The 23,373-nt window shown below is 41.3% G+C and overlaps 1 protein-coding gene across 3 annotated transcripts in view; it reads right to left on the minus strand.

Annotated features, from left to right (window-relative positions):
• GPAM (glycerol-3-phosphate acyltransferase, mitochondrial) overlaps positions 1–17,043 on the minus strand; it is a 39,174-nt gene extending 22,131 nt beyond the window's left edge. The window contains exons 1-5 of one of the 3 annotated variants that reach the window (XM_052798937.1): positions 16,991–17,043; positions 8,390–8,520; positions 6,245–6,367; positions 3,124–3,197; positions 92–205 (exon numbers count right to left, since the gene is read on the minus strand). In XM_052798937.1, the coding sequence (XP_052654897.1) occupies positions 92–205; positions 3,124–3,197; positions 6,245–6,367; positions 8,390–8,491 (413 nt within the window). In that variant the 5' untranslated portion in view covers positions 8,492–8,520; positions 16,991–17,043. Of the gene's footprint in view, positions 1–91; positions 206–3,123; positions 3,198–6,244; positions 6,368–8,389; positions 8,521–9,932; positions 10,198–16,990 lie in introns of those variants that run through there. The other 2 variants (XM_052798936.1, XM_052798935.1) reach the window with 2 other exon arrangements.
• Between the last annotated feature and the right edge of the window lie 6,330 nt (positions 17,044–23,373).

Consider the following 23,373-nt stretch of genomic DNA (forward strand, 5'->3'; position numbering starts at 1 on the left):
CTGATTTTCAAAACCTGCCGCTTCCAAATTCTGAAGTCGTATTATAATGTCTCAGTCATTCAAAAAAATCGTTTATTTTGCATTATCTTACCTGCTGTTATTCAGCACATTTTCTGTCAGATTCTTGGCAAACATACCCTTATGAACATCCCTCTCTTGCACAAAAAGGACATAACAAAAGCGTCTTGCAAGCCATCCTCTGTACCTACAAAAATATGAAGGGTATTTGAGAGTGACCCTCAAAATATTTCACTGCCAAAAAAAAGAATATTAAAACCACCTAAAAATACAATTAAGAAGCAAAAGTAAGTACAATTTTATGAAGGGCTGCCTAAAAGCTTCTGTATCTTCTAGTAAATTGCCAATATGTTAATGTTATGGATGAAATAACTGATGCGTAGCACAAAATACCTAAGACAACTGAGGTCTACGTTACTTCAACTCAGGGAGATACTGGCCTTAAAACATCCACAGTCTCACAGGAAAGTAGCTACAAACCAGCATACACATTTTGTCTGTCCGCTGGAACTGACTCACCAGCTCAGCGAGGACAAAAGAGGAGCTAGTGCCGATTTCCGATTCAGTGACTTTACAATGAGGAATGTAAATGCCCAACTAAGAGGTTTGTCAATTGCTTCAAGAAACACCCAGTCCTCTTGGGAAAGTTGCTCACATTGTACGCAGAGAGTAAACTCTCACAGACACTTCTGAAAATATGTTTGCATTAGCCACCAACACTAAAAACACTTTTTTGGTAATCTTTTCTTCCTTGCCAGTGTTTTTAAACACCCAGGCCTATGTGCTTCCTACGTACCTTCTCCTTGCAAAGTTTTAACAGGAGTAGAACCACTAAATAATCAGTAAATCTCTCTATGCATTCAAGTGTTTAAGTAAGGCAACTTAGCTTATGCAGCCAGTCTCTTCCTTTTAAATTAACCCTGTCCTCCACTCTCTGGATCATATAAGCAGCAATCACGTGAGAAAATGTTACTTTGAACAGTTTTCCTAACATCACAGAAGATGCATGTGACACATGAAGGGCTAAAATCCAGTCCCCAGCAGTGAATATTGACTATTTTCTCTCCTCACCACCCTCACTCACCAGGCCAGGACTGGACAAGCCACCACTCATGTGGGACTCCTGAACAGCAGAGCTGATGTGATAGGACAGAATTAACAGTTGGAAGAAGAAATTAAATTCTGGCCATTCCTAAGACTAGAGCAGTCAGTATTATGCAAAAACCCTGTCCTGAGGACTGCTGGTGCAATGCATCGCTGATGCTCTAGTGAGTGTCCCAAACAGAACCGTGGGCGGCAATGCTCATGCTGCTTTCCATGCTGGAGCGCCGCTAAGGTCTCACTCCTTGTCGTCACCCGAGTTACTGATCTTGGCTGTTAAACCTCCCTACCACATTTCAGTAAATTTATACATGTGTTAAAACCAGCTAGGAAAGATGAGAAGGAACTTTTACACTACAAAAGGCCAAACCACCTGAGTGCACAGGCCACTCACACTGTTAATTTGAGTGCAGACGCACAAGCCATCGGCACTGTCTGACACATAAAGGTTATACGAGTATTCAGACCATCTCGAAGGACAAAGAATTTTGCTATTCATGCTGTCACGGAAGTAGACTGGTGACTCTGTTTTAATTGCTTTTCCATTTTTCCCTTCTCATCAGAGTTTGAGAGCCTTACTGATTTTTCTAAAAAGCAAAGTTAAGGATATGCTTCTTTCTGACAACAATTCTGGTGACTATGAACATATCATCACAACAGCACACAGCTATTGCAGGGATCTGTCAAGGTATAAAGGCTTCTACGTTCATTTTACAGCTTAGATATGACATAGTATAATTAGAAAAATCTGTTTTCTAATCGTGTAGCAATGATAGCAGACAAAAACCCCACAGAATAGACCCAGTCAAGATATTTTATAAAACTGACATATTCACACCTCAGAAAAAGGCTGTAGTAATGTCTCAATACAGGTACAGTATGCTAGCAGTTAAAGAGAATCCCTCTTGCTTTCTAAGGCCAAGAAACTGTGACTATGTAACCCCATGAGACCTCAGAACTTCATTAAAATTCTCAATTTTCAGACTATAATGACATTCTGAGCTAAAGGCATTTTATTTCAGAATAATTCATTAACCCATTTTTTGTTGCCCTTATATTTCTAATTTAAGTAATTCTGACCATTCAAAACCATTCAAGCATTAGACTTCTGAAACTAATTTTTAAAAAAATGTTAAAATTAAACACTATTTCTCTTCTTTTTCTGTATTCTAAACTACAAGCTCAACTCTTAAAAAGACATAATTAATTCAAATTGAAGAAAGAACAGCCTCTAACATTAGCTTCCTCCCTCTCAAGCACAGCACAATGCTGCCTTTCTTCCACTCAGACACTTTGGCTCATTTCTTTCAGGCTGCTGGTCTCTCTTTGTTTGCTCTGACTCTATGACAAACACTGCAGGACCTGCTTATGCTAATGATTACCATAAAAACCTTAGCAAGCATTATTAACTTTCCAAAGAACAGAATAAAGATTTTTGTGTACTTCCAGTATCTTCATCCCAGAACACAAGATATCTTTCCAAAAATGCTAAGATACACCATCATTTTTAGGTCATATACACCATCCTTCAGGAGCTGCACTCTGCCACTGAGGCAGAGGAGAGACAGTCTCGCAAGACATGTTCAGATCTAATTGTCATTAGTGATAATAGTCAACACCTAAATTGTGAGCCAGATCTGCTCAGTAAATTAAAATGCAGCCTGAAGTCATTCTTGAACACGGGAATAAAACAGCTCCTCTCAGCATTATGCTACGGATGCTGCCATTTGCACTAGTGGAGAAAGGATTTAAACACGCTCTGGTTTTTGTGAAACAGGTTTGACCCTTACATTCCTTGTCTATAACCCCAGAGGACTTTGCCCAGCTCCCAAATACACACAGCCGGATTTAAAAAGTACATTAACTTTCCTGAAGTCAGCACCAATTCCTGCATTTTAGGATAGCAATATACATTCACTCAGTCCAGACTATCCTAGAGATCTCCCTGTCGTAAGATCAGAACACACTGAATTTTAAAAGCAGAATAAAGACTTGCTACATTACCTCGTATGTGTTTCATTGATATATATGACATTACGTAGACCCAAAGAAGGAATACTAGCGTTGAAGAAGTTATCCTGTAAAACCAAGAAAAAAAAGGTTGGCGGACTACGTCATTACATAGGAATAGTTGTGTCTTTACATTCATCATAACATTTAAGATAATGCAATGTTTTTCACCTGTTATAAACAAAACCCAAAGCAGAGAAGTGCTGAACTTGCTTATAAAGTACACACAAACTGTTCTGAAATGTAAATGAAATTCAGAAGTTCACTATTCCTAACTCCAATACTTTCAAAGTATTCTCTAGGCTTTACTGCGTACAGAAATGGTTGTATTGGTTGTATTCTTCAAGCCAGAATATTTTATCACATTCTGATGCAATATAAACCAGGACTTGTCATAATACAGAACTCATATTTGAGACAGAACTTTATTAAGCCACATTCAGCATTAGTATAATCATGAGCCTTTTGACACTCAGTCTGTGACAACCAGTTTGCCAGCAGATCAGGTATCACATAATGGCAGCCCAAGGGTCAGGATATCCATCCATGGTTAGGTGGCAAATCTCCACATTCCTGCTCTGCCTGAACAACAAACTCAATCCAGCCTTCTACATCCCTGATACAGACTCTACATGCCAGGCTATTAACTGTTCTGGGATGAGTTTGGGAGCAGTTCCACTTTGGATAAAAAAATATTCCTTGCCAGGAAGACCTAAACTTTGATATTACGTATTCCAAGTAAGTACCTTGACCGAGAGGCTAGTTTCTTTCTGCCCAAATAATACTTAATTATAAAACTGGTAGCATGCCAACAGTGAATTACAGCTAAAACCACTGGGACTGTGCATGTCAAGAAAGACAAAACATGACAGTAAAGGAGAAAGATGGTTACCAGCAACAGCTTAGCTGCAGAACAGCCTCACTACCAATTTTGCAATGGGAATCAGGCAAGAGTCTCATTTGTTTGTATTTTGTTTAGGACATACCATTTGCCACAAATTAAAATATGTAAGTGTCCTATGTCATTTGCAAATCAGGTAGAAATTACGTGCTACAGTGGGAGCACACAGTCTTTTGCCCTATGTTAAAGCATAACTGCGTAGTACATACAATCAACAAATGGTTGCTCTAAGCTTTTAAGAGGAAACTTCAAGGTAATACTAATTTCTTTGACTATTCATTGGTAATTTTTTGTGGATCTTAAAGCTAGATGAAACGTTCTGGCAAAGAGAAGTGAAATGACTTACTCTTGGTCTCCCAAAAAATCAGCAACAAAGTTAAGTATCACTGAATGCCCAAGTCCACTCCAGTGCTTTAACCATTAGATTATAACCTCGCTCTGTGAAATTCATCCTCCGGTTGTAATGTCACACTTCAGCTTTTCCTTATTTAACTCTTCCCCCATCCTGTGTCAGGCAGAGGATGTGGTTCTGTGAGACAAGTGAGCTGATACAGCATCTCCCTGCTGCTGCGAGGAAGAAGCCCGGCTTCCACTACCACATCCTACCCTCTCCCACTGAACACTATCCCTCACCTCTTAACTTACACCATCTCTAGCATTCGTCGCACCCCTTAACGAGCCAACTTCATTCAGGCAAGGCAGAAAACTAAGACAGCCAGACTAAATGAATAAATAAAGCAGGTAACTTTCTGCATGGTTAGTGAACTTGATCAGCCCCCAGAGAGCAAGAAGGAAAACCATAGGGAGAAGCAAGACTGCCCACTCTGAGCATTGGCAAGCTGTTAGCTTGGCCAACACACTTAAGAAATGTGTCTCCCTCATCCATCCGTTTTCTTTAAGAGAATTAATGAACAGGCTGCTCAAAAAAAAATGAAATATCTGGAGTCTGATGAGAGGATCTGCTTTGTTATTGTCTGCTGCAAGGATGGTATTTTCTCCTTGTGGCAGAAGGCAATAAAGGGCTTAATCAGGTCATGCCCCTTTCCTGAGTGGGATCTCAGGATAGGCAATTAGTTTCTTATTAAATGGACAAAATACAGAACAAGATTTTTATTTTTAAAGCATAATTCCCAACTTGAGATGAACAGCCTAATTACTAACAGACTAATTACTAAATGTATAAAGCCCTAAGGTGAGGATTCCTACACACCTTTTTACAAGTCAAAACACTTAAGTGTCTGTTAGAAGCAGTCTCAGTTTATCTAATTGCTCGTCTTGTTGCCCATATCATACGTAGCCTTCACAGAACATTTGGATTTCTATCCCACATTTGTATGTCATTGCTGCAATTTTCTATTCTGGCATAGGAATAGAGCGAAATAACAACTTTTCCTTGGTCAAAGAAACAAGCAAATTTTCACTCTAGTCCAGCCAATCATGGAGCTCAGTGCAGGTGTAACTGAGTGCAATTTAAAGCCCAGGGTGTACACCTAGTCAAATTACATGATGAACTGGTTGTAAACTATATTATGCCATTTATCAGCATTTTGCATCTTCAGCTTATGGAAAGCCTGCCCAAAGCAGTTCAATAAAGTTCACATTTTAAATCAGCTTGCACAGCCTCTCTAGAGCCACCATCTTGACGCTGTTCCCAGCAGACAAATATCCCCACTGTCATAACTGGCACTCCTTGTTTCCAGGCTGGGCAGAGTAGCCAGGAATCAGCCAGGTGTAGAAAACCACCCTGTCTTCTCAAGCACAGGATTAATCTCTTCAAGTTTGAAGGGAACATATTGCTTACTTTCAAAACTATACTTATTCTGTGGATAGAGAATTAAGCATCTCAAAAGTGAGCCTTAACATATGCACCTAAAAGTATGCCTTTCATATGCACCAAATTCCCATTATTAAGCTACCAGAACACGTAATTTTTTTCCATACAATTTCCTAGTGCTAATTCTGAAGAGCTGTTAAGTTTTGTGCAAGGAGTAAGTCCGCACTGAAAAGTGGAAGACAAAGCATCACAACAGGTCTGTGTCATCCATTAATTCCATGACAAAGAAAATATAACCATAAACAAAGGTGAAAAGCTGTATTTCTTTATGGAGAAAGAACATTGTGACCTTAATTCTGAAAGTAACAAAACTACTAAAACTTCATTACGCTGCAACTACAAGTTATTGTCAAACATAATCCAGTCCGTAATCTTCTTACCCGGCTCTGGGGAGTGCATACATAGCAACACCGTCCCACAAACGGCCTTTTTCTGCTCAACAGAGTCTCTTTCCATTTTAAAGTGGCGGATCGGAAGAGAGTGGGCCTAGAGTTACACTCTCCCTGCAGAACAAAAGACCACTCTGTAAGTATCCAGAAATATATGTTTTACTGGGTATGTGAAAATTTTGAGTAAGAGGAGTTGCCAGACACAACAACAACAAAAAAACAACAAAAATAAAATTGCCCCCCAAAATTACATAAAACTAACACAAATTTTTCCAAGATTTTTCTAAAATAAATTACATTATCTCCAGATGATGCCATTTTAAAAAATAAAAGCAAAATCACACTGTTGTACTTAAGATAGCACTGCAGCATTTGCTGACACACAAAATTTTAAAATAATAACTCTAATAAGAAACAGCAAGGAAACTGACAGCCAAGAAAAGTGGAAGAAATTAACAGTAAATTACACTCTTAGTAATGTAGGGGTGCTTGTAGTATGAGCAATGTATATTAAGCTTCAACTGGACATCACCCTGTAAAATTGCAAGAAGACTGAATGTACATAAAATATTAACTCCATTGACTCTGTACGCTCTTTTTCAGCGGTTTCATGCAAAGTGATATGAAAAAGGAACCACTGTGCCTTCTCCAATGTTACGCTGTCTTTCTGAAGATTATAGAACCAAAAAAATCAGAGTAACTGTATTCACAGAACACATTCTCTTATGTTAGGACATAATGAAAATATACTTAACTATAATTTTTACAAAGACATTGACTGTTCCCAATAAAGTCTACTGAATTATTGCTTGCCTGGGAATGAACACTGGATTGCCATTTTCTGAACCATATATTCTAAGTTTTTAATAAAAGGGAAGTTACAGAAACAAACCAAAACATTGTTTAAAATAGCACTTTTAAGTGGAAGAGAAGCAGGGTAGAACCAATACCTTAAACCAGCATAAGGTTTGGGAAACACAAATACAGAACATCACATACTCAGCTAGAAAGTCAGCCCAGCGAGAAACAACCGGAAAGTCAAAAGCAACGCTCAAGATGCCTAAAAACTAAAACGTGTGTATATCACATTTGGCAAGCAGTATAAATTGGCAACTATTCCAAGGCTAAGTCTTCCATCTGAAATAAACAAGCATCAAGATGCTAAGCCTGGCCCAATCGCTTCTCTATCACCTTCTGTAATGCTAACTCCAAAATTAACCAACTTTGTAACAATACTGTCCTCCTTCTGCTTGCCTCCAAGCCCCGACTGAACTCACCACCACTTTCTTACAAAACCTCCTTCCCATCTCTTTTGTCTCACCTGCCTCTATCCCGCCGCCTCACAGATCTTTTGGTTACTGCTAGTTGCTGTCCGATGTAACTTACATCTAGCTAGACAGAAAACCCAGCTGCCAGAATGTGTGTCCCTTCCCTCAACGCTGACCATGTCTCCAACTCTTCTTCTGTATCAAGTTCAAACTCCTCCTCCAGAGCTGTGTCTAATTCTTCCTGACCTATGCTTCTAAACCAACTGGTACCAGCCCAGTCCCCATGTGGCTCTTTTTGTTCCACCCAGACCTCTCTGCTCACAGCCCCCTTTGCCTCCTCCAAATCCCAAGACTCACTCAACAGAGGACACAGACTTTTAATAGGCTCCTTATTTATATCGACCAAATTTTCTCTGCCTCCTGTATTGCATGAAAAGCTCCAGCTACAATGGCTACATGACCGTGCACCTTTAGCTTCAGGCTCCTTTTCACTTGTGCATTTCAAACTACATCCTTCAGAACAGCAATGAGGTTTCTATTTGACTTTCTGTTTGACCTCAGTCTACTCCAGAATGGGATTCTGCACATTTACTGCTATATAAAATGATTACTAACATCACATCAGAAGACTGTAAGACTATCAATAGGGTTTGATAGGGTTTTTCTTTTCTAGCAACATTAGTCTTTGGCACAACACTGAACTGTTGGTTCCTCCTTACATTTCAAGTTAAATTAAAACCAAACTGTATCATGCATGAGAGAGGTGATGCCTTATCTTCATTCTTCTTCATAATAAAAAAAAGTCCACCTTCAACTTGAAGAAAAAATAAGATAAATATGGCCAGTAACATTCACAATTTTTACTTACCCATTCTTCACTGGAATGCTTACATCTACTGATACTACACTCTGCTGAGGTGGACAAATAGGAAACATCTATTGTTCCAAGGGACAAAGCAGTTTCATCCATGACCCAGGAGTTGAACTGAAGATCAGAAGCTGCAAAATAATAACATACATACATACATACACACACACACACACACACACACAGAAACACATACACACACACATAATTTCAGTGATGGGTATCTAGCAAAAAATTAGCAAACGGGTATTTTTGCGCCCTTCATAAAAGTTAGGTTCTGAAGGAGTTTCACTGCAGTCAGAAATCAGCATGATTTTAATATGATAAAAAACCCAGCATATTTGATTTCCATAAACACAGCACACCAATCAGCTATCTCTCTGTTCTTCTCTCCCTGCTTTTCTTCTCATTACAGGTCAGTATAGTCCCTTTATGCTTTTCCGCTGTTCTTCACTGCATGGTTTAAACCATGCAGCCACAAGAATACACATTTCAGCCACTTTCAAAAGTTTACTATTCTCTTGCACTCCATGACCTCACTCTTTCATCATTTGCTTCTCAAGGACACCCATTATCTACAAAAAAATTCATTAATGTTCTCTCCTGAAAGATCTCCTATCTCACAGTATATTTTATGAGTCTGATCTAGGTGTAGTCAAACCAGTTTGCAAACTCCTTGGAGGAAGGAGTGCTCTATACAAAAAGCACACCCCTAAATCTGAACGCGCTGCTGACATAAGTGACGTTATGGGCTTGTGGGATTAAAAAGCAGTAAAGTCTAAACTTGCACTATTATTTTAAAAGGGAAGTTTTATAGTTCATATTATAAGCACAGTAAAGAATTCTCCCTTGGCCAAAGATAAAAGAAAGTAGGCCAAACATATCAAAACCACTTGGCATTGTATGGTATGTCCGCAAAAGACTACGAATTCAACTGCTTTGTTATGGTGAGCCACTGAAATAGGAATCCAGGCATTTTCGTCTAGAGAAACTGTAAAGTGGCAATACCGCCTCTTCCATCTGTCACTGCAAAGAAACTTACGCTCCAGCCAAGCTACGAGCCATCAGGAATGAGATTGTTCCCACCCTGTACGCTAACATTTGCAAAAGCAAGACCTAAAACTTTAGTCCAACATTTTGTCTTTCTTGCCGTCCTCCCCAAGCAGACACAAACCTCTCCTGTAATACCTCCACGTACAGAGCTCCCCATACAAACCGGAGTTTGAGCTAGTATAACCATGCACATACTTACCTTTACACACAGCCTAAGTACATAAGTTATCCTTTTTTCTTGGCTGGCTCTTACGCTCAGTTTGCCCCCCCCCCCCCCCTTTTTTTTTTTTCATTAGCGCTAAGGCAAATTAACATCTACACCACCCAGTAGATAAAAAAAAACCCGCTCACGACCATCCGGACGGTGAAAGCCAAACACGTCCTCCCTGCGCTCAAGGTGACCTTGGCTGCACCGGCACACATAAGAGAGGAACTTTAAAAAAAATACGTAATTAAAAGCCTGCCCGCGCAACGGCAGCTTTCTACGCACCTCCGCCAGAATCTGCCCTCCCGGCTGCCCGCTCTCCGCCGCGGCGCTTACGCTGTCGGCCTGCCGACGCACGCCATCCTCCGGGCTCCCACCGGGGCTCCGGCACCCCGCACGCTCACGGCACCTGCCAGAAACAGAACCACGGCGGCTGAGCGCGGGTATCGGCTGCCGGGCGTCCCCGGGGCAGCGCCGGCGCCCGCTGCCAAGGGGCCGTCCCCGCGCTCCGCCGGACGCCGCCAGGGGCGGGCGCCGAAGGCGGGCAGCCACCGGCCCCGGCCGGGCCCAGCCGCCCCCCGCCCCGCAGCTCCCGCACCCCCAAACGCCGCCGCGGGGACGGCCGAGGCTCCCCGCGCCCGCCTGCCCCCCGCTCGGCTCCGCGGCAGCCGCGGGGACCGGCCGGCCGAGCCCCCCCCCCCCCCCCCCCCCCACACACACTCCGTCCCTGTCAGGGGACAGGCGCCCTCCGCACCCGGGCCGGCCGCTCCTCCGCGGAGCCGCGCAGCCCACGCGTCCCGCGCCCCGGGCGGCCCGCCCCCTCCCGCCACGCGGCAGCCCCTCGCCCGGCCCTGTCCTGCCGTCCCCCGCCGCCGGGGGCAGCGGACCCGGAGCCGGACCCGGAGCCGCCTGCCGCGCCGGCCCCTACCCGCACGGCGGGCTCCGCAGCGGCCGCTGGACCCCTGCCCGCCCGCCGGGCCGCGCGGCGGCGCCGGGCCTGACGCGACTTCCTGAGCGCCCGTCGCCATGGTGCGGGCCCGTCGCCTCCCCGCCCAGCCCCGCGGCCGCCTGGCCTCTCGCCGCGTCCCGCCGGCGGCAGAGCCCGGGGCCGCCCTCCCGCTCCTCGGCGACGCCTCTAGAGCCCCGCGCACCCGCTGTGGTGCCCGTCCCCGGGCCGGCAGCGGCGCTGCCCGGAGCGGCTCCGGCCGCCCCGGCTTAGAACCGCGGCCCGGCGCGGCCTCTCCCCCTCGGCGCCGGGTGTCACCGTCCGCGGCCGCCGCAGGTGCGGGGGCATCGTCAAACAGCCCGAACCGCCTCCCCGCCCCCTCCTCCTGGCGGCAGAAGGGACTGGCGGCTGTTTGGCGCTCAAATCCGAGCCGCTGAAAAGAAGAACACGGGAAAAGTTACGTAAAATCGCGTTTCTGGGGGTTCACAGCGACTCGGAGCTGCGACCGCGTTGCCGCCGAAATGAAACCAGTTGCAGAAAATTCGGGGCGCGTATCGATCTGCCCACCCGGCCTTGCAGCGGTGCCAGTTTGCCTTTCACTGAGTGCAAAAGCAAATGTTGATTGAGATTGCTGCATATAAACAAACATGGGCTGAGAGTATTTTTTGGCTTTGGCAGTCTTGGGCTATTTAAAGATAGTCTTTCTGTGGCTCAACTTGAGTTACAGACCTCCGGGAAGGCTAGCACCTGCCTGCCTTCTTCGAATGTCCAGGTCTTCACGGTTATTCAAAACAGTGCAACACGGGAATAAAGTGACAAAATACGGGGTGTCATTTTACGCCAATGCAAATACTCTGCTTACAAATTCAAATAACACAAGGAGGTATTCTCCTCCTAGAGGTCTCACTTCTAGGTGTCATTTTGAATTTATTACAAATGAGAACTGTTAAGCAGGAATTACAAATGCTCTTCACGCATAAAAGAAAATGCACGAGATGTGATAGACAAAAAACAAACTGCTACGTGCATATGTGAGTTGCTGTGCTTCCCACAATTGAGTGCCTCCCGGGGAATATCGCTGGGGTATTAGAGCTGGTACTTTATGAAGAGCGTTCTGCAGGTTTTGGGTCAGAAGAGATTTTGGACCTGAATTTTCCTCCGTTTAGCAAGAAAAAAATACTCTGTTTTGTTGCAAGGTGGACTTTGGAACACAAGACGTCTACTTTTCAAATTAAAAAATACAATAAGCTGTGATGTAGTGAAATGTACAACTTGTGTAAAAGTTTGTGTTTCTGCATAATATACAGTGCAGCACTTGTGCACAGTGTATAGCAAAGCACCATTTTCTAGGGCGTGGTATTTTGTATAGAGAAAGGACAATGTCTAACTGTATTCCTTACAACACATTCACATACTAAAGTTTTCTCCCAGTTTTCTCATCATCTGGGCCAAGAATTCCAGATTCAATTAGCGATTCTGTGTGTCAGTTCTCGTGAAGGAGAGTTGGTTGAAATAGTGCCAAACATCCACTTTCAAGTTTTAGCCTTGAAAAGCAACATAGCCAGAATCTCTGGCCACTTCTGAAATACAAGCCCATAACTGTCCAGCTTTATAACAAAGCTTTTGTCTTTATATCAACTTTTTCTTGAATTGATTTACTGAAGGTCAGCTGGGAAAGAGGGGGCAGATTCTGCTTTCGTCTGGGTCTACAGCAGCTAAGTGGATTTGTAACTAACTGCTTTGCTAATCAGAGCCTAGCCCAGGAGGCCATCTATCTGGAAAGAAAATATATAAGGGTTTCCACCAACAGAGAGTCACAGTGCTATGTCAGTTTTGTGTGATCTCAGTTATTACATCCTCAACTCATCTTCGCTTGCATAATGAGCATTGCATTGACTTGGTGGAGTTGTAGAGGCCAGAGAAGGAGACGTCTGTCTCTGATCCTGTGGCCCAGCCGGTCCCACACTCAGGATTGCGTGGAGTTTGTCCTAGGTGCATCGGAAGGTTCAGAAGGGGAAACTCTGAACTCCACTCACAATAAGTGAAATCCAGTGTTACATCACGTATTTTTATAACTCTCTTTGCGTAAAGAGCAGATCTCACAGAAGTAGTCAAAGTCCCAATGTAATGCTGCAGCCCACATCCTGATCATTGCTTCCAGGATGGGTCTGTCTGTGTAAGACTGTGCAATGGGGGAAGTCAGAGCTGTGACTAAAGTGGCAGAATTATCTCAGAAATCACATTGGAGGAGATGATTCAACAACTGGATTACACGAAAACTGAATATAACAGGGATGGCAATGTCTAAGAGTCTAAGAAAATGCATGAAACATAAGGCAGTTAAAAATCTTATTAGTGTCTTCTAATAATTTCATTGCTCCACTGCATTTGTATTGTTACTGGGGAACTTCTTAGTAGGTACTTTACATTACAAAGGACCATCGATATTGCTTACACACAACTTTACCTTCTCTAGGTATGGAATCACGTTGATTATTTTTCCCCTCCCAGGCACAAAAATAGGGGATCAAACAGTGCATTCAGTTTCAGTGTGCTATAATGTAAGTCAGAGCAAACTTTCAGCCACTGAATGTAAAGCAAGCTTGTCTGCTTTGCTTCCCTCTATAAAAGATGAATTATAGTACATTCAGAATCTAATATGGATCTTTTGGCATGTTTTTTCCTTGCACGCCTCTACACTGGTGTAATTTTCAGGTTGCGAAACAGTTATTTCTGTGATATAAGTAACACAAAAATCAGAAAAAAAGCTTCAATGGCTTTGTCATAGTTTTGTGCAGTCTCTGGAGTCTGATTTTAGTATCCTTTATGAGAAAACTGCTTAGGCTATTCTCTAGACTGTTTTGAAAAAAATAGTACATAGATACAATGTTTTACTCAAACATAGTAATTCTGTGTAATCGAGAAAAAAAAAAAGTTGTTTCTGGTATGATTGTAGAGCAGTTTACTTGTTTTCTAACCTTAGAAAATTCTTGGCTTATTTTGAAATAAATCCAGAGATAATTTTGTCACTCATCTGAAAAGGATGCAGAATTAGTCCAATGGCAATTGCAGCTCAGCAATATCTTTTTACAGGATACACTTGTATAAATCCTCAGGCTTAGTAGTAAAATCTCATTTCAGTATTGAGAGCTCAGTGATGATGTTGTGTTGCCATGGAATCAAGCAAATGGGAAAAATTTTGGAATGCCCTAAAGGAACAGGCTTTCAGAGCTGCATGTGCTCTAAAAAGCTCAAATACCGCTGGGTCTCGCTTCCAGAAAAGAGAGGCTCTATCCTGCTTCCATTGAAGTCAATGGGAGGCTTGCCACTGATCTCAGTAGGAGCGGGAGCATGCCTAAGTTTTGCAATCCATCTTTTTAAACTTCTTAAACCGAGGTGTTTACCGTGCCAATGAGTCCAGGGAGGTAATTTGCATATGATGGCAAATCAGCAGAACCCTGGCTTTGTGTGAATAAGCTGCTGACCACATCGTGCATAGCAGCCTGCAGATGAGAAAGAGCTGGCAGGACTCGTTTGGTTTTGTACATAATGATTAGTCCTTCCTATGTTTAAATTCCTCATGATGCTTTCAGTGGAGTTCAACAAAGTACCTGTTTGCTAGACAACGCTGTGGGGAGGAGGAGGGAGAAAGGACGAGGGGGACTTCTTTTTACACCGCCTCTACCCCGGGTCTGTGCTCTCAGCTCCCTTCCAGCGATTCCCATGATGTCACTTTTAGTAATGGAGACATGTTTACAAAAGAGTACACAGCATCCTCTTTAAAAAGAAACTTTCAACCCAGGGAGTGCTACAAAAGTTAGGAAACCAAAAACTGCGTGAGGAGGGAGTAAAGATCCAGACAAAGGTTCTCTGTTTGCAGTGACCGAACTCGACCTCACATGACTATGAACAATAATGAATATGCAATTTGGCAGTTGCAGAACTCCATGTCAGCAATATTGCCTTTGGTATACGATGTATTAAGAGCATCTAAGAGTGGCAAGCGGCCATGAAAAGGACTGATAAGATTGTACGTAGAAATGCTTTGGGTATACTTTATATCTCCTTTCAAGACAAATCATTTCTTCTCTTCTATTTCATCTCCCTTATCTTGAGAACAAATGGAAAATTCTTTAAGAGTACAGTGACTCCCTCCTATGTAACACAGCACAGTGTGTTTCTGTAATTTCTCCTCATTCAAATATCATATTCATTACTGTAATTTTGAAAAGATACGGGCATTTCAGCCCAAGCTGCTCCTAGCTTTTCCCTTGAACTTGTTACTCACATTAGTATAAAAAAGGCTTTTGTTCTAACAGAAAGCACTACTGGGTTAAAACCAGTATAACTAACTTTAACACTTGCAAACTTAGCGCCATTTATCTATCAAGCAATTACACATATACTTGTATTACATACAAATCAGAAAATCTTAACTATCCAAAGGAATTTGCCAGCATTTTTAATTTAGGAACGCTGACTGGCAGAATTTGGAACAAGATTCTCCCGTACTCAGACCTTAAGCAATTATCTGCCATAACAATGCAAGCTTCCCCATGCCTGCTGTGAATAAGGGGTACATTTTGTAAGGGTGGTTATTTCAGTTCTCTGCGTTTGTATGTTGAGGGTATCTGCAAAGCTGACATTTTATCCAAGAGTGGATTTTATCTGAGAAATAACACAGATGAAACAACTAATTTACTGTATATAGGCCCTAAATACTGTTGGATACCTCAAAAATATTATCCATCTGTAAATCATTAAAAATCAGTATGCGTGGGGGACTCTGGTTACAGAAAGGATAAATCCAGTTTTGTGTTTGCAGATATTTCAAGTTTCACTAGTGGCCTTATTTTACGTCAGGCCCAATGGACTTCTACTTGTTGCCAACTCCCCTGCAGAAGACAGACAGAAGATGAGTTTCTTCTCATCTGGTTCTCTCTCCAGGAATGCAGAGCTGCTTTCTATCCCTCCAAAGAAACAACCAAGGAATAGAAATAAAGAAATCTGAGAGCTGAAGTCAGTATGGACCATTTTGAAAAAACAGCATATCACAAAAAAAAAAAAAAACAAACCCACAAAATTGTGATCTTGTCAAATTTGCTGTGACTCATCCTTGAGGGATTGCAAATTGTTCTAGAATAACACAACCCCTAATTATTATGAGATGCTAGGCAAGTCTTTCATCAGTATCTCAAAAGGAGGTGGTTTTCACTGCTCAGGTTTGCTCTGCTGTGCAGTTGTTGGCTTTAGAAGGACTTGTCATATCTTATAATTTAAAGCACCGTAGGTTGTGGAAGTTGGGATCACAGACTGCTCTTGCAACCGCCAGTGCACAACAGTCTTTGCAACAGAGGGTATGGCCCAGGTGTTGAATCACATGATGTCCCACCTCTCCCCTCTATTACAGGTATTCAGGACCTTAATCCAGGAGTTGTCACTGGAAGAGTCTTAATGCCTTTGACACGGAAGACGCAAGACCTGTTCATTGGGAAATTTTCTCAGAATTTTGGGGACATCTTTTGCAAACACGTTGGGAGGGTTAGGAGAGTATCGAGCCATCTGTTCTGACCTGATGCAATGATCCTGATGCAGAGTGCCATATATTCCAATGAAGGCTTCACAACCCCAATATTTTCCAATCTCCAAAGGGCAACACACCCTGCCCCAATTTACCCAGGCAAACAAAATGGATTCGCTGATTTAGGTTTTGCAAAAAGCAAACGGGAAGTAAAACTTCCCATAGATGTCTTTTTTTTTTTTTTGTAAGTCAGTCTCACTAAAAAAATACAAGGTCTCCAGACTTTAGTTTATCATAGATATATATAATTAAATTTATGTAACTGAAATTTTATCCTTGCACACAATCAACAAAAAGTAAACTATCAATTTTGTTTCAGCACTACAAAATTAACTGAGGACCCTGACAAAAGCAATTGTTTTGCCTTCTCTTTGCACTAATCTGGCTACACCAGTTGTTACATTCCAATTCTGACATTCAAATCATGTTGAGCAATTTTCCCACAGTGTGTTTCCCAAACAAAAGCATTTTTTTCCACTCCTACTTATGTGTCTCCTGGATCTGGGAACTGCAGAAAAATATCCTTGTTTAAGTCCTAAGACCTGGCCAACAATTGTATTGCAGTGCTAGATTTCACAAACTATCAGTGACCATTTGAGCAAAACGATACCAACTGACCCAGCAAAAGCATATCTTTCAGTTACTAAATAACAGATATTCAACTCGCAACGTTAAAATCCTACCTAGTTTTTTTTTTTAACTGTTTGAGCCATAACCCAATACTTTCCCAAGCACCTTATACCTTCACGAGAGCAGAAATATTTTTATGTGTACACCCTAAACTATTAAATTGCTTAATTATTCCAGGATACTCACCTGGAATGGCAGAGGTCTTGAAAAGGGTATCATGTCTTGCTAAGAGATGATGTTTTTTCAGCTCTGGCCTTTCCCCTTTATAAAAGAACAGTGCATATTACTAGCTTGGTATTTCACACACGACCAGCCATTGCTTCAGGAAAACTAGATGGGGCACAGCATGACAGGCTGGTTTCATAAAGCTGTTTGTGGGCTTAGGACTGAGTCACTCCACAGGTCTTTCAGATTTAGGATAATGCAGGATTATATATGCCTTGTTTATTCCTACAGCACTTTCCCCTTTTGTTCTCTCCATAGGAGGGGTAAAGCAACAGTGGTTTCTGGAGGGTTCTTGTTTGTTTTACCTTTACCTGCAGTGAGAGATGAGACTACACATTCCCTGCAGCAAAGTACCCTAGGCTGTAGGACAGAGGTGTTTCGAGCCAGGTCTTTTGGGGAAGAGAAATGATTGATGTCTTTCATTAGGACCTAATCAACTTAACCTGAGGTACAAGAGAAGGTTATATCAGCTTTTGCCTTTAAAACACCTGTCTTTCAGAGACACAAAGTTACAAAAAAAACATTTCATCCAGCATAAAAAATTGGGCAAATATCAGCACCTATCCATCATGATGATTTACTAAAAGCGTCATGGTAGTTCAGGTAACATAAAATTGGCATAACGGGTGATAGAATTCAGGTTGAAAGGCAAGATGAGGAGACTCTTGAAGCAGCAGTGTCTTATTTCTGCTGAGGAGCTGGAAAAACTAGTAAACTATAGATACCACTTCTGCATTTTCTGATTGAACTTTTTCATTTTCAATGTTATGGATTGGCTACACCGGTCTGATTTTATGAAATATAAAAAGTAATGAGGCAGAGGCCAGTGCACTTTGATTGTGCATTCAGAAATCCGCTTTAGTGGTCAGAATATACTGGGCATGCATCTGCCTCGGGCTCTTCCTTGCAAAAAGTTTTCTTCTCATTTTCTATCTGTGCTACTGCAATGTCTCCAAGATCAAACTGAGCTCCACCACTCAAGCTGAGTGATGTTTTCTCACCAGCTTTTTCATAAAAGAACTTTCTATGCATTTTCACCTGTGACATTTCTCAGATATGTTTTTTGTGGATAGTTAGTATTTATTATTTCTTATACGACGCAAGTTTAGAATGTGCTAATTAAGTTAATGAATAAAAAAAAAAATAGTTGGGAACCACTGGTGAGATTTGAAACTGGAGAAGGCTCCCATGCAGTTAAGTAATTTCTGAAACAGCCTTCCAAGAAGATTATGGGGCAAATATCAGCCTGAAATGCAACCTACATCATGGGATCATCCCGATTATTTTTGGCCATTCCTCGTTCAGTTTCAGCTCCTCTGGTAGATCATTAGTACATATGGGCCAGGAGGTACCACCAGTAATCCTAGTATGATGAAACACGGAACAAAATTTCATAGTTTGTTTACACTAGGAACACTTGTTGCTAAAAATGTCTTAGTTACTATATTTTAACTAATATTTCAAGCACTAGCATACAGAGGTTATCTGTTCCTGATCAGCCCTCAAAGTGAGAGCCAATATATTTTGAAACATGATTTATTTTCTAACCTAGGCCTTGTTAAATCTCATAAAACCTGGGTCAGGCAGATCTGGAGAAAAAGTCATCCATATCTCTGTGCTTGCAAAATTTGGAAAGAGAGCAATGAACGATTGAAGAGTCCAAATGCCACTTTGCAAATCTGTGGTCAGTAGCATGATCCACTCTCTCTGCTTCTCTGTTCTATTCCTCTGGTGAATCTATATAAGATGTTTCCTGACCATAGATGTGACACATCTCATATTTGGGTGGTCAGTTGATACTCGGAATTGAAAAAGGCTCCATACAAAGCAAGGTGTGCAATTTTAGAGGACCACACCAGAAAATATATGCTGATGGAACACTCCAGAGATGAAGTGCCTTAAATCTAACTTATGGGGTTTGCTATGGGAATTAAAATTAATCATTTAGAAAGGTGTTAAATTAATGTTAGAGAAGGAAAGGAGGTAAGTGTTATTAGAGTTAACAACATTTCAAATTGCAACTCTGTCTATAATCCTTCTGATTTAGATTTAAATACTTGTTTCATTTTTGCTATACTAAGATTCCTTTCCCCATCTCCATTCTCTTCAATTTCTTCCATTCCAGGCAAAACTCTGTATTTAATGCAATGTCCAAGACATCTTTAGACTCTCTTTCCTCAGTTCAGATCCTGACTCAGCGTAATTAAAATTAAATACAAGAAAAAGGGCTAACAGAGTAAATGTAGTATAAAATTAAAAAAAAACCCCAAACTACCTTGCGAACATTGACTATGTCTTCTTCTGCTGTCTTCTCTATCTACACATTATTGTGGTTTAGGTGATACAGTCTGAGATCCTTGGGGTACAATCATGGCGTGGCTAAAAGCCAATGGCAAAACTCCCACCCAGACCAGGAAAGCTGCATCACACTGGTATATGGTATGGTATATGGTATGAATATCGCAAAACTTATACACTATATTACAGGACAACCACAGCTACCTACTTGCTGAGCCCTGTTTGAACTTACACTGTACACTTCTGTATTAATCAAGCATTTGACTTATGCAGGGAGGATTTCAATTAATGTAAAATTAATTCAACTGAGAGTAACCTTTGAAACCATGCTTCCATTATCAGTTGTGATTTGTGCAGGATACCTCATGGAGCTGCAATCTATGCATCCTTACGTAACAGGCATTAAGAAGCAGTTACACAACTTAATGCAAACACCACCGACAGATGACAACCCATGGCACAGATAGAATCTTGAGTAATCATCAAAGCAGTGCCAGAAAGCAAATTCTACCTGCAGAAAACGTTTTTTTTTCATGTTAAATGCATTTCAGGGGATGCTCTGCATTTCAGTTGCTGGTAGTCTTAATACAAAGTCTGCCACAAAGTGGCTTTTTATTGTAAATTTTTCATCCTTCAAAACCTGTTAATACAAACTTTGACCAACACTGCCACAAAACGTGTGTGCAATTCAACTCGTATCTTTACTGACTGTAATAATAAACTTTTGGTCTAAAACAAACAGATCATTAGCATCGTGCACTGTGATCACTTGGGCCGCTCTCCTCCTGTTATCCCATTTTTCACTCGCTGTTCACAGGCTTAGAGTTTGATGTCTGAGTATGTCTTCATGATGCCAGGGCCTTGCAGCTTTCTCAAATTTAGTAGGGGTGAAGAACTACTCCATTTCTCTGTGCACAAAGTTTATTAGTATCCCCTAATTATAACTGTTAATTCAGGCAATACTTTTATCTCAGGTGTTAACTTAGGTCACAGGGTATGCTTAAATTCAGCATAGATACATATATTCTAAATTCAAGAAATGATATCCAATTATCTTTGTACTACCTTCAGAATATTTTTTAAGTTGATGTAATTTTTTGGTAAATAAATTTCATTTTGTACAAAAGGAGCATTCCAAGACCCCTTTTAGATACTTTATGTTGCAGAAGTTGAAGTGCTATACAAACTATTTTATGCGACAGATTCTGGTCACTTTTACATCAATAGAAATTGAGTCCAAATTTCTACTGGTATAACAAAACAGATTTTTCTTCTTCAGCCATTATAAAAGACTCACATGCATGGCAAGACATAACAGAAATACTTTTTGAAAGATGCGTAGTTTATCACAGTTTAACTACATCACATCTTTAGAAAACACTCAAGTATTTTAAACACCATCAGGCCTGGAAGAAGACATTTACAGGGCTTTTTTTTTAATCTGTGGCATTGCCTGTTTCTTTGACTGAGGTGTTCACAACAGTTTAAGAGGTAATGTGTTTGAATCAAATATATTCAAACAGCAGTAAAATAGTAGTACCAGATGACTAGGGCACACAGAATTGGGCTGCGTTCAGGGGGACAGGAATGCTGAAATAAGGGAAAGTTTGGGTTTTACCTTTTTCACGGCCTGATAAGAATCCACCCATCCAACTTTACTTCTGACCCACTAGTCTAAGGAGGCATTTTGTTTCCCCTCTTGAGTGTCCTCTTTTTAGGCTTCCCTCTCTCCAAACACAATCACTTGGAAATACTTAAATATATTCATTCAGTCACTGAAAAGCCTACCCAACAAAGCCCGAAGACCAGGTTTAAGAATCACCTGAAACCCTAACCCCGCCTGATTCACCTTTTCCATTGCTTTTCCCTCCCTCTCAACAGAAAGAAAATACACCATTCCTTTGGGGTTAAAACTCACTAGTGACAAAATATATCCCTCAGCTGGGAGGTGTGCAGTGAGCTAGATGGGGGAAACGATCCATCTGAAAAATAAGTCATCATTAAAACTATCAATCACGCTGGTCCAACCATAGAGGCAGAGGAAGGGTGGGAAGAATAACCAAGGGAGGGGCAGGAGCTGCACAAAGTGGCAGGGCCATTAAAAGACATGTATGTGGATGTCCTGGTTTCAGCTGGGATAGAGTTAATTGTCTTCCTAGTAGCTGGTATAGTGCTATGTTTTGGGTTCAGTATGAGAAGAATGTTGATAACACACTGATGTTTTCAGTTGTTGCTAAGTAATGTTTATACTAAGTCAAGGATTTTTCAGCTTCTCATGCCCAGCCAGCAAGAAGGCTGGAGGGGCACAAGAAGTTGGGAGGGGACAGAGCCAGGGTAGCTGGCCCAAACTGGCCAAAGGGGTATTCCAGACCATGTGACGTCACATCTACTATATAAACTGGGGGGACTGGGGCTGGGGGAAATCACCGCTCAGGAAGTAACTGGGCATTGTTTGGCAAGTGGTGAGCAATTGCATTATGCATCAGTTGTATATTCCAATCATTTCATTATTACTATTGTCATTTTATTATTGTTGTTATTATCATTATTAGTTTCTTCCTTTCTGTTCTATTAAACTGTTCTTATCTCAACCCATGAGTTTTACTTTTTTTTTTCTGATTCTTTCCCCCTTCCCACTTGGTGGGGGGGAAGTGAGTGAGCAGCTGCGTGGTGCTTAGTTGCTGGCTGGGGTTAAACCATGACAGTGGAGTTGTGCTCAAAGAGTTATACCCTACTGCTTGAGAGGAACAGCATTGTTTCCTGTTATTGAATGAGAATATAAACATGGGGGAAGGAGAGCCCCAGGTGGAAAACCGACTTCATGGAGAATGAATGAGGTCAAACTGTGGCTTTAAAAAGTACATTCTTTACATCATTACCCAGGTTAAGGCTTAGTTTTATTTTCTGGGGCTGAAAAAAAGGAAAATAATACTCATATCATGCCTTTTCCCTCATTTAAATTCCCAGTTAAAAAAAAAAAAAGTTAATCAGTTTTGCTTATATGCCGACAATTCAATTTACCAGATTATATTTGTATTCAATCCCTAATTAAAACTAAATTCCATTTGTCAAAGCCCTTTTAGAGCACAGTGGTGTTGATGGGATTAATCACCAAAGCATGTTTTTCTTGAACAAGGTGTTTTCCTCAGTGTGATGTTTTGCTACAAGTTACATCCAATTCAGCCATGCTTGAAAACACTATAATTATGTTGGTCAGGAACATAATTTTTTTCTTAATGAAATAGGTTTCCAAAGTGGTTTCTACCACCTACAGTTTGGAAACCAGTATACTGTCATATCGGCTGTTTTCTTTCCGTGCCTACTGTTGGCAAACTGCCATTTTATCTCTATATGCATGGTTAGAACCTCTGCATACAAACTAAGGATCTATGAGTACAAAAGAATCTGGGAAACATGACGAAGCATTTATTTACTATCTTCTGAATTAGTTTTACCGTCATCTCTTAAGTTTTTAAAGGCTTCTTCATACCGGTTATTCCAGAATTGTCTGTCATCTACAATATCCTAATTGTATTGCTTTAACTAACAGAAAAATAGAAAACATCATTCCACAGACTTATTTTTAAACATGGATTTCTCTTCCTCGACTAAGAAATAAAAATAAAGGAACATATAAAAAGATAACTGTAAAGCAGGCAGTGATTTGGAAAGAAATTAAACTGCTTTGCCCCAATTCAGTTCACTTTGCCCATTGTAAGACATCTGAGAACCATTTATTTCCCACCTTTCCCTCTGCCTGCAAGTATCCTGAGCACTGTATGGCCATCTCTAACTGTATTTTCTTTTCCTTTTATGCAAAATCTGATGACAAAATAACCACTGTCTTACCACGTCCAGCCAATCCTGCCAAATGTGTGATTGTGAACAAGGACATAAATAAAATCTGGTTGGATGAAGCATGATTCATATTTAGAGGGGAGGTACCCAGAAGACATGCCAGGGATAATCTCTGTCCCCTGCTATTTTATCTGTCTTGCTAAGGCATTTACACGGCTCCCATTACTGTGATGCCAGAATATATAGGA

This window comes from Harpia harpyja, chromosome 10 (assembly GCF_026419915.1).
Source record: "Harpia harpyja isolate bHarHar1 chromosome 10, bHarHar1 primary haplotype, whole genome shotgun sequence".
Classification (NCBI taxonomy): Eukaryota; Metazoa; Chordata; class Aves; order Accipitriformes; family Accipitridae; genus Harpia; species Harpia harpyja.